A 10368-nucleotide genomic window follows, 5' to 3' on the forward strand; every position below is an offset into this window, starting at 1 on the left:
TAAAGGCAAGACACAAAGAGTAGAAAATGCAAAGTCCAAATAAAGTCTCCTCAGATATGCTGTGATTCCTCAGAAAATGAAGAACTGGAAATCTGAATCCGAAATCAGTGTAACTGGCTCAGAGAGTATTGTACCTTTATGATAAAAACAGGGACTCAGAGAACACAATGCCTTCAATGCCTGCATAGTAAAGTTAGTCAAAGGTCTAATGTCAAGTTTTAACGCATCTGAAAAGTTTTTATTTTCTAGAAGGTTTCTCCCCAAAACACACTCTTTGACTTGTTCATGAAAAAGCAACCCCAGTGAAGACTGAAACTGGAAAGAGCTGGAGAACAGCCCCCAGTGCTTAGGCCAGGAAATGAAAAGCACATTAAGTGGACTTTGTGGACGTGCCACTTACGATTAATAAAAAAGAGTGTATAGCAGTCTGCTGTTGTTTCCTTTCTTACACAAAATGAACTGTCTGAGTACCTTTAATTGCCTCTGTGTTTATTACAGAATTACGAAGAACCACAGCTAGCGGAAGAAGGAATTGATGAAGAGGAGGAGGAGGAGGAAGAGGAAGAGGATGAGCTAGAAGAAGACGACATCACAAGTGCAGAGTCTGAAGATAGTGAGGAAGAGGAATCAGTGAATGTGCAAAGCAAAGAGCAGGGCAAGAGAAGAGAGCAGCTCGAATGGGACAACTCCACACTAGCTTACTAAAGAGCTCGCTGATTCACGAGTCGAGGCACTGTGGGATCCTGGACTAAATGCAAGGCTACTGATTTACAAGCAAGACTGCAAGTTGGTGTGCAATGTATAGCTCTGCTTAGTTTCTTTCTTTTTCTTTCTCTCTTTATTTAATTTTATAATGAAAAGGAATTCCCCTCTTACGTTAGGAAATGTGGCCCTCTGCTGCTGGGAAATTGTACAGCAGCACAGAAATAATAATAATAAAAAAAAAGGTTTCTCTCCACTTTGGAATATTATGTAGGAAATGTATTCTTTCACGGTTCTGTGTTTTTAATAAAGCACAAGTCATAAAAAGTCCATGATCTAAATTGCATTTAACTCTTCAGAGGAAAAAAAATAATACTATACTAATATACTTGTATGGCAGTAATTTGTCTCTTAGGGTTAATTTATTTAACTTAGTTTTGTTTTGTTTAATTACAGCATCCTCTCAGTTACCAATTAAATACAAATCAGTTTTAATGAAGAAATCTTAAGTAGCCCATAAAGAACTTAATATAAATTTCACATGGTAAGCTAAATATGAACCTGTTATATAACATGTATGCATCTTGTAGGAGTTTCAAAAATGTATATCATGAAAGGATCTGTCGACGGATTCTAAAATCTAACAAATATGCAATTTCGTGATAATAAACAGTAATATAATGTCCTACCAATATACTGTTCAAAGGTTACACTAAGCTGAGAGAACCCAAAACCGAGAAAAAAACACAATTCATAAGAGTGCGCACTATATTTTATTAAAACACACATGTATTTGAATAAGACGCACACACACACACACACGTGTATCACGCAAGTCAATTTGTGTCAGTGGCACTTTATCAGGTTCACTTATCTCGTGGTAGGTGGGACCCCTTTTGCCCCCAGAACAACAGGAATTCTTCAAGGCTTGGATTCAACAAAGTCCTGAATAAACTTTGGGACTTTGGTTTATGGTGGCTTGATTGCATCCCTCAACTCCTGTAGCATTTTTTTGTCTGGTGTCACTGCAGGCCACTGAAGTCACTGTCATATTTGTGGAAGCAGCCTGAGGGGATGTGTGCTTTGTGACTTATCCTGCTGCGATTATACATTTGAACAAAGTAGACTGTGATCGAGGGATGCACATGATCAGCAGATATGGTTAGGTATGCAGTGGCGTTTGAAAGATGCAGAGTTGGATTAAAAGGTCTAATGTGGGACAAAAAGTCATTATCCTCAATATTACACTACCACCATCATCAAGCTTCCAAGAACTGGTCAGACAACAACAACTAAACCCCTTGAACATGTCTACTTGCTGTACACATATAATGAAAAGGCTGTAACACAGTACATTAAGTCACTTAACCTGTCTGCTCCCTAATTACAAAAAACATATTTGGTGTGTGCTGAACTAGTAAGTTGCCTTGCATAACAGCATCAGAAAAATAAACGATAATGATGATCATACAGTACATTCCATACGATATATTCTAATACAAATGCATGGCATTATGCACATGACACACACTTGTAAACTTAATAAATACCCCCAATGTTATTTACATACTATATAAGACATGTACAGCAAACATCCGTGGCTTGTATAAACTTACTGACACACATCTTCAGACGCTTTTGTACCCATCACGTGTGTGTTTTCAAATTGAATCATATAAATGCAGAGACCCACTGTATTATACTGATAACTGTTTTTCCATTGTTTCTATCATACACGATACATGAGCATTAGTGCCCCTTCATACGTTCAGATGCAAAGCTGTTCGTCTTCTGAGTTTTTTCTGTTTTTTTCTGCTCATAAAGCATACATTAAAACATTGAAACCTGACTAAAGGGAATTTTGGCTGACACAATACCACATAAAATAAGTCAAAACGCACATTGTCGCACATGGGCATCAGAGGGTCACCTTCCGGGCTTGTCAGAGGTAAGCACTACCACCCCGGGACACCAGGGGGAGCAATTGCTAACTGCCTCTTCACCTTTTCCACCTACAGCTCTGAGGAGACTGCCAATGTGGGCAACTGACCCCGCCCCTTCCAGCCCACAAGCTATAAAAGCAGGGTGCTCCTTGAGGAGGAGGAGGAGTCTCATTTAGGAGATGAGCAAACCCACAACACTCTAAAAGCTCACCACTACTTCCACCAGCTTTGTCAGAGTAGATGGCTAATTATACTCTTTGTTAATTATAGCACCATCACGCACCTGTTATTTTTGTTTCTGCCATACACAAATAAATGGGGTGGCCTGACATTTCCTGTACACACAACAAAACATGCACCAGTTTGAAAATATGACTTTTATTCATATGAACTTCTTATGAAAATGAAAAAAAAACACACCACCAAACTGCAGGTGGCCTTTTATTTCGGATACTTCAGTACCTCGATCTGGAGACCCTGGACTACAACAATTCATTTCCAACAAGGTAAAGCTAATGGTTATTCCTGTTCAGGTCTTTTCTCATTTAAGAATATAACTTTTATGCTATTGAAAAGTTCTTAATAACTTGAACAAGTTTATGTTTTCTGTTTTACTAGTGCATTATTTGGGGATAGACTGAATAAATGTAGTCTTTTTTATACAATAAGGTTTACCGTCACTCTGTAAATACGAACTATTTTAGGACAATACGAGGGGTTGACATCTTTTGGCTTTTCTTTTGCTGCATATATTCTGTTCCCACCACTGCCATTTTCTTCCCTGTTCAATGCCCACAATTCCCAGCCCCCACCGCCATCTAAGCAGGAAATTATGAAAAAGCGAATCAGGCAGAAGTGACACCTGTCTTCTAGGGGAAAGCGTATGCTGTACAATGGGATGATAAAGGAGTCACCCTCACTGCTTTGCTTTCCTCAGCTGATCATGTCTGCCCGCTATTGTAAGTCGTAAGCGTAACATGTCATCATTGAGTCGAGCACAAAAGCCCGCGACTCAGCTGTTGCTTCATTTCTTTCACTCCATGTCAGCTGGTGTCTCATTGTCGTTCTCAGTGTCTCCACACGTGTGGATTGCTGCACACTTAGTTTTTACATTGGAACATGAAAGAGGATCTGTGTCACACGTCTTGGAGAAATGTTTTCAGTCCTGTCAGAGATTCCCATTCCTTTGTTTTTCCACTGGTAACAGAAAAGATTTCCTGACTTTAGCTGGAATGTACTCATGAGCTCTGTGTAGATTAAAGTCTGTGACCGTGAGTAGGATTTTGTTTCTTTAACTCATGTGCTTTGTGATGCAAATGTTGTGATCCCTTGTCCCATTTTTATTTATACTTATTTTGACAATTTCATTCTCTACTCAAAACCTCTTTTTCCATTTTTCTATGTTTCATTCATCTTGGTTTTACAAAAGTATATGTTCAATCAAAAAAAGAAACATTAAAATGCTGTTTGAACTACCAACCCTTTAAAATGTGTAAAACAAATGTTCTTTTTTCCCCCTGTTTTGGGGTCACTGCAGCTCTCCTATACATTAACAAATAAAACTGGTCCTAGACTACAGTGAATGGGGGTGGGCGAGGGGCTGGTCATTGTTATGTGAATCAGACGGGTTTGCTTATAGCAGCCAATCATATGGAAGACGCTGACCTGGATCAATAGAGCGAGTTCTTTGACAGACTAGATTTACTGCTAATGTCTTGTGTAATTGCGTCTATGTGCAAAACCTAAAACAGCACATCCCAAAACAAGTATAACCAATGACAGCGTTGGATTAAGCGGGTTTGAGAATGCAAATATGAAATGGGCTTTACATGTGCAAGTCCATTAGGAGGCAGGACAGAATAATTGAGGACTCTGAAAGACGGGCAGGGAAAGGAATTTGCAAAAGTCCGCCTAAAGCTGTCCAGATAAGGCTAATTAGTACAATGTCTGAGCTAGATACCGCCATAACACTACCACCTTGGACATGTGGGCAAATACACACTGACACACAGGTAATACTGCTCATAAGCGTTTCGATTTTTTAAACATTTGCATTACACAGTATTTTCTAAATTTCTAGTATATTTCAGGGTCACGAGGGGCCAAAATGTTAATTAGAAATTCACAAACAACTAATGTGTTTAATACCTTCTTACATTCGCACTTCTAAATGCAGAACCATATAATATTGTGTTACATTCTAATCACGGCAAACAATAAAAATATGTTTACTTACATCAGTCACATTGCGCACAAAGTTAACAAAAATAAGTTAGCACTTGCAGCCTCACAGATTTATACCAACAGAGGAGCAAAATGGATATGCAGATAGTCCAAAACTAAAAAAGGCCGCACGATGACAAATAGGGTTGTCTGGTCAGGGAATACAGAATTCGTGAGGGGGAAGAGTTTCATTGGTGGGCCAAAAATATAACAGTGGTATAATTCCTAAAAATACCTAAATACCTAAAAATGTGAATTACCTTTCTGTGGAAACAGGCTTACATATCTTCCACATCTCTCTATTATATTAAAAACGTTTTCCATTGTGTCCACGTTATTCAGCCTTGACCACTCCCCTCCACACCGCTTGCCCAATCATTACTCCTTCTGCACACATCCTCTCTCCGTACGACACTCTCAGTGCTAACTCGCCCTTCAACGCACTTGGTTATAATGGAAAGGCAAAAAAGCAAAAATTTGCTGCATATAGTAAAAATCGAGAACAAAGGGAATCATCCAGTAAACAAAAAACAGAAAAATATCTTGAATAATATGCAAACAGAAATGCAAAAAAACAAAGTTAGAGGATAAAGTAATTCGTAATATTGTTTTTGACAAGACATTCGTGTAATTTTTTATTTACTTTTTATTACATTTTATTTTTACTACGTTTTAATATTCATTGGTATTTAAAATAGACAGTTGTAATGAAATACTCAAGTAACTGATTTTCTATCTACAATAACTAAGGACCAAACCAACTTCCTCCCTTGCCCCACTATATGCCATCTGTTTAAATACAATCTGTTTCTCTAATGGAGGAGCACACAGTCGCCCTTTGAGCAGCTCGGCCGCAAGATAGCGGGCACCCAGCGCCTGGCCCGGGTGTTGGCGGGTGAAACGAGCAGGGAGCAAAGCCCCTTAGTCTTCTAAACCTTTAGGTACATAAAAGCCTCATCCAGCAATACCAAAATACTGCTCCACATTGCAACTGCCACTTGTCATTGCTGCACCCACTCATTGTGATGCTCATGTATAATTGGTTAGGAGTTGGAGTGGTCAAGACTGTACTGGCTGCAGCCTGCACAATGGGTAGGAGCTGGATGTTGATGACATACAGTGCATCCAGAAAGTATTCACAGCGCATCACTTTTTCCACATTTTGTTATGTTACAGCCTTATTCCAAAATGGATTAAATTCATTTTTTTCCTCAGAATTCTACACACAACACCCCATAATGACAACGTGAAAAAAGTTTACTTGAGGTTTTTGCAAATTTATTAAAAATAATAAAACTGAGAAATCACATGTACATAAGTATTCACGGCCTTTGCTCAATACTTTGTCGATGCACCTTTGGCAGCAATTACAGCCTCAAGTCTTTTTGAATATGATGCCACAAGCTTGGCACACCTATCCTTGGCCAGTTTCGCCCATTCCTCTTTACAGCACCTCTCAAGCTCCATCAGGTTGGATGGGAAGCGTCGGTGCACAGCCATTTTAAGATCTCTCCAGAGATGTTCAATCGGATTCAAGTCTGGGCTCTGGCTGGGCCACTCAAGGACATTCACAGAGTTGTCCTGAAGCCACTCCTTTGATATCCTGGCTGTGTGCTTAGGGTTGTTGTCCTGCTGAAAGATGAACCGTCACCCCAGTCTGAGGTCAAGAGCGCTCTGGAGCAGGTTTTCATCCATGATGTCTCTGTACATTGCTGCAGTCATCTTTCCCTTTATCCTGACTAGTCTCCCAGTTCCTGCCGCTGAAAAACATCCCCACAGCATGATGCTGCCACCACCATGTTTCACTGTAGGGATGGTATTGGCCTGGTGATGAGCGGTGCCTGGTTTCCTCCAAACGTGACGCCTGGCATTCACACCAAAGAGTTCAATCTTTGTCTCATCAGACCAGAGAATTTTCTTTCTCATGGTCTGAGAGTCCTTTAGGTGCCTTTTGGCAAACTCCAGGCGGGCTGCCACGTGCCTTTTACTAAGGAATGGCTTCTGTCTGGCCACTCTACCATACAGGCCTGATTGGTGGATTGCTATAGAGATGGTTGTCCTTCTGGAAGGTTCTCCTCTCGCCACAGAGGACCTCTGGAGCTCTGACAGAGTGACCATCGGGTTCTTGGTCACCTCCCTGACTAAGGCCCTTCTCCCCCTATCACTCAGTTTAGATGCCCGGCCAGCTCTAGGAAGAGTCCTGGTGGTTTCGAACTTCTTCCACTTACGGATGATGGAGGCCACTGTGCTCATTGGGACCTTCAAAGCAGCAGAACGTTTTCTGTAACCTTCCCCAGATTTGTGCCTCAAGACAATCCTGTCTCGGAGGTCTACAGACAATTCCTTTGACTTCATGTTTGGTTTGTGCTCTGACATGAACTGTGAGACCTTATATAGACAGCTGTGTGCCTTTCCAAATCATGTCCAATCAACTGAATTTACCACAGGTGGACTCCAATTAAGCTGCAGAAACATCTCAAGGATGATCAGGGGAAACAGGATGCACCTGAGCTCAATTTTGAGCTTCATGGCAAAGGCTGTGAATACGTATGTACATGTGCTTTCTCAATTTTTTTATTTTTAATAAATTTGCAAAAACCTCAAGTAAACTCTTTTCACGTTGTCATTATGGGGTGTTGTGTGTAGAATTCTGAGGGAAAAAATGAATTTAATCCATTTTGGAATAAGGCTGTAACATAATAATATGTGGAAAAAGTGATGCACTGTGAATACTTTCCGGATGCACTGTTTAAGTAGATGGATGTTTAGGGAAAAATCTTTCTTAATATAGCAGCTTTTCAGTTGATGCTTTAGCTGTCATATCCCAAAGTAGCTAGACGGTGATATGGTAGATGTCAAGGTTAATATAATATGATAAATGTGCAAAAAAAATCTAGCATAGATTCTGTGTAATATGGTAAATCAACATTCTCCCTAAACCAACATCCAGCACCACCCCAACATCCAGCTCCTCCCAAATGACACAGCCCCTCCCAGAAGAACCAGTTCCAGCCGTTCTACTGGATGCAGCGAGGGGTACTTGGAGACAAGGTTATGGATTGACAGGCCATCAGACTGCAGCATTCTTATTTTGCCCAGCCTGTACTGTTATGGTTATTTTGTTTTTAACTTTATTAAATTATTTAACTATGCTTTTGCCTTGTGATGAAACTGTATACAGTAATCCCTCCTCCATCACTGGGGTTGCGTTCCAGAGCCACCCGCGAAATAAGAAAATCTGCGAAGTAGAAACCATATGTTTATATGGTTATTTTTATATTGTCATGCTTGGGTCACAGATTTGCGCAGAAACACAGGAGGTTGTAGAGAGACAGGAACGTTATTCAAACACTGCAAACAAACATTTGTCTCTTTTTCAAAAGTTTAAACTGTGCTCCATGACAAGACAGAGATGACAGTTCTGTCTCACAATTAAAAGAATGCAAACATATCTTCCTTTTCAAAGGAGTGCGCGTCAGGAGAGAGAGAACAAAGCAAGCAGTCAAAAAAAAAATCAATAGGACTGTTTGGCTTTTAAGTATGCGAAACACTGCCGGTACAAAGCTGTTGAAGGCGGCAGCTCACACCCCCTCCGTCAGGAGCAGGAAGAGAGAGAGAGCCAGAGAAAAACAAAGTCAAAAATCAATACGTGCCCTTTGAGCTTTTAAGTATGCGAAGCACCGTGCAGCATGTCCTTCAGGAAGCAGCTGCACACAGAAGGTAGCAACGTCCGTATCGTCTAGGTGTGCGAACAGCCCCCTACATCAGCGCAAGAGAGAGAGAGAGAGAGAGAGAAAGTAAGTTGGGTAGCTTCTCAGCCATCTGCCAATAGCGTCCCTTGTATGAAATCAACTGGGCAAACCAACTAAGGAAGCATGTACCAGAAATTAAAAGACCCATTGTCCTCAGAAATCCGCGAACCAGCAAAAAATCCGCGATATATATTTAAATATGCTTACATATAAAATCCGCAATGGAGTGAAGCCGCGAAAGGCGAAGCGCGATATAGCGAGGGATCACTGTATTATATTTCGGAACAAACACTATAACAAGAAGAAGAAGAATACATTTTATCCTCAAAGTGCTTTAGAAATTAAAAATGAACAAGGCTTATACAACATTAGAATGAGAATATCTACATAAAGCATTAAATAAAGATAAATACAGGAAATACAGAGCTTTGAATTAGAATAATAGACAATAGACCAGAATACAAAATGCTACAAGGAACAAGCAACATCATTTGTGATACAAACACAAATCTTCCTGACCACATGGACAGAGACGATAACCAAAGGAAGGGTCAGAAAGTCTGGGTAAGTTAAATGTCTTCCTGAACAAATGAGTTTCAGTTTGTTTTTTTAAAAGAATGAATGGTGTCAGCTGATCAAATTAATTTCAGGAGGCCATTCCAAAGTATGGGCACCATACAACCCGAAGGCCCTGTCACCCACAGAGTGCAGGTTAGTGTGGGACACCACAAGATAGCCAGAATCAGAGGATCTTAGAGGGTGAACAGAAGCAATGCAATGGAGAAGGTCACTGATGTAATCCAACGCAAGGCCATTTGAAGCTTCAAAAGTCAGTAATAGAATTGTATACTCTGTCCTGAAGAGGGAGCCAGTGAAGCAGGCTGGGTGTTATGAGCTCACTGTTGCTGGTTCGTGTAAGGACTCTTGCAGCGGAATTTTGACCCAACTGGAGCTATGAGATAAGATTGAAAATGGCACCTGCCAGAAGGGAGTTACAGTAGTCAGTGTGGAAAAGGACAAGAATGAGTGAATGTGGGATATGTAACAGAGGTGAAAGTAAGAAAGTTTCTTAATGTGATGAATGATGGCAGAATAAGAAATGGAGGAATCAAGATGGACATAGCAGGATTTTTCTATCAGAATAATTTAAAATATTTCAGCACATCTGTAGTGACATGACCTTTATTTACAATAGAGCCGTGAGTGTGAAGATTAGTAAACAATACTTAAGAGATATAATTTTTCAGAATGGGAAGATATTCACAAAATGGAAGGAAATTGACTTGCTGATCTGGGGGATTCTCACTTTTGTACCTGGAAACTCTGGTGATGAAATGAATAAAGAGCAGGCACTTTAAGCAGTACAAGTACAACCCGCCCCACCCAAACTAACATCCCCTGGGAGACACCTACACCACTGCATCTGGCTAGTAGACTGCAATGCTCTTGTTGGCACATACAAGTGAAGATGTTCTGAGAGGTAACACGGGGCTGTTCTATTCAAATATTGAAAAACAAGTTATAGAATTTTAAAATCAATTCTGAAACAAACTGGAAGCCAAGGTCAGTATTGGTGAAATATGATCACACTTACGAGAGCCAGTCAATAAGTGCAAGCTGTGTTCTAGACTGGTTATAGGCATCGTAACGAGGCCTGATCAACACCTACCTACAAGGAACTGTCCAAACAAGATCTTATAAAAGCAAGAATGACCTCTTCAAGATCACTAAAAGAAAGAAAAGTCTTT

General features: G+C 40.3%; 1 protein-coding gene across 1 annotated transcript in view; it reads left to right on the forward strand.

The window, feature by feature from the left end:
* LOC114646274 (calsyntenin-2-like) overlaps window positions 1-4134 on the forward strand; it is a 791236-nt gene extending 787102 nt beyond the window's left edge. Inside the window, exon 17 of the mRNA XM_028794392.2 lies at window positions 499-4134. Within this exon, the coding sequence (XP_028650225.1) occupies window positions 499-705 (207 nt within the window). The 3' untranslated portion in view covers window positions 706-4134. The remainder of the gene's footprint in view (window positions 1-498) is intronic.
* Window positions 4135-10368: the final 6234 nt, after the last annotated feature.

This window comes from Erpetoichthys calabaricus, chromosome 2 (assembly GCF_900747795.2).
Source record: "Erpetoichthys calabaricus chromosome 2, fErpCal1.3, whole genome shotgun sequence".
NCBI classification, from domain to species: Eukaryota; Metazoa; Chordata; class Cladistia; order Polypteriformes; family Polypteridae; genus Erpetoichthys; species Erpetoichthys calabaricus.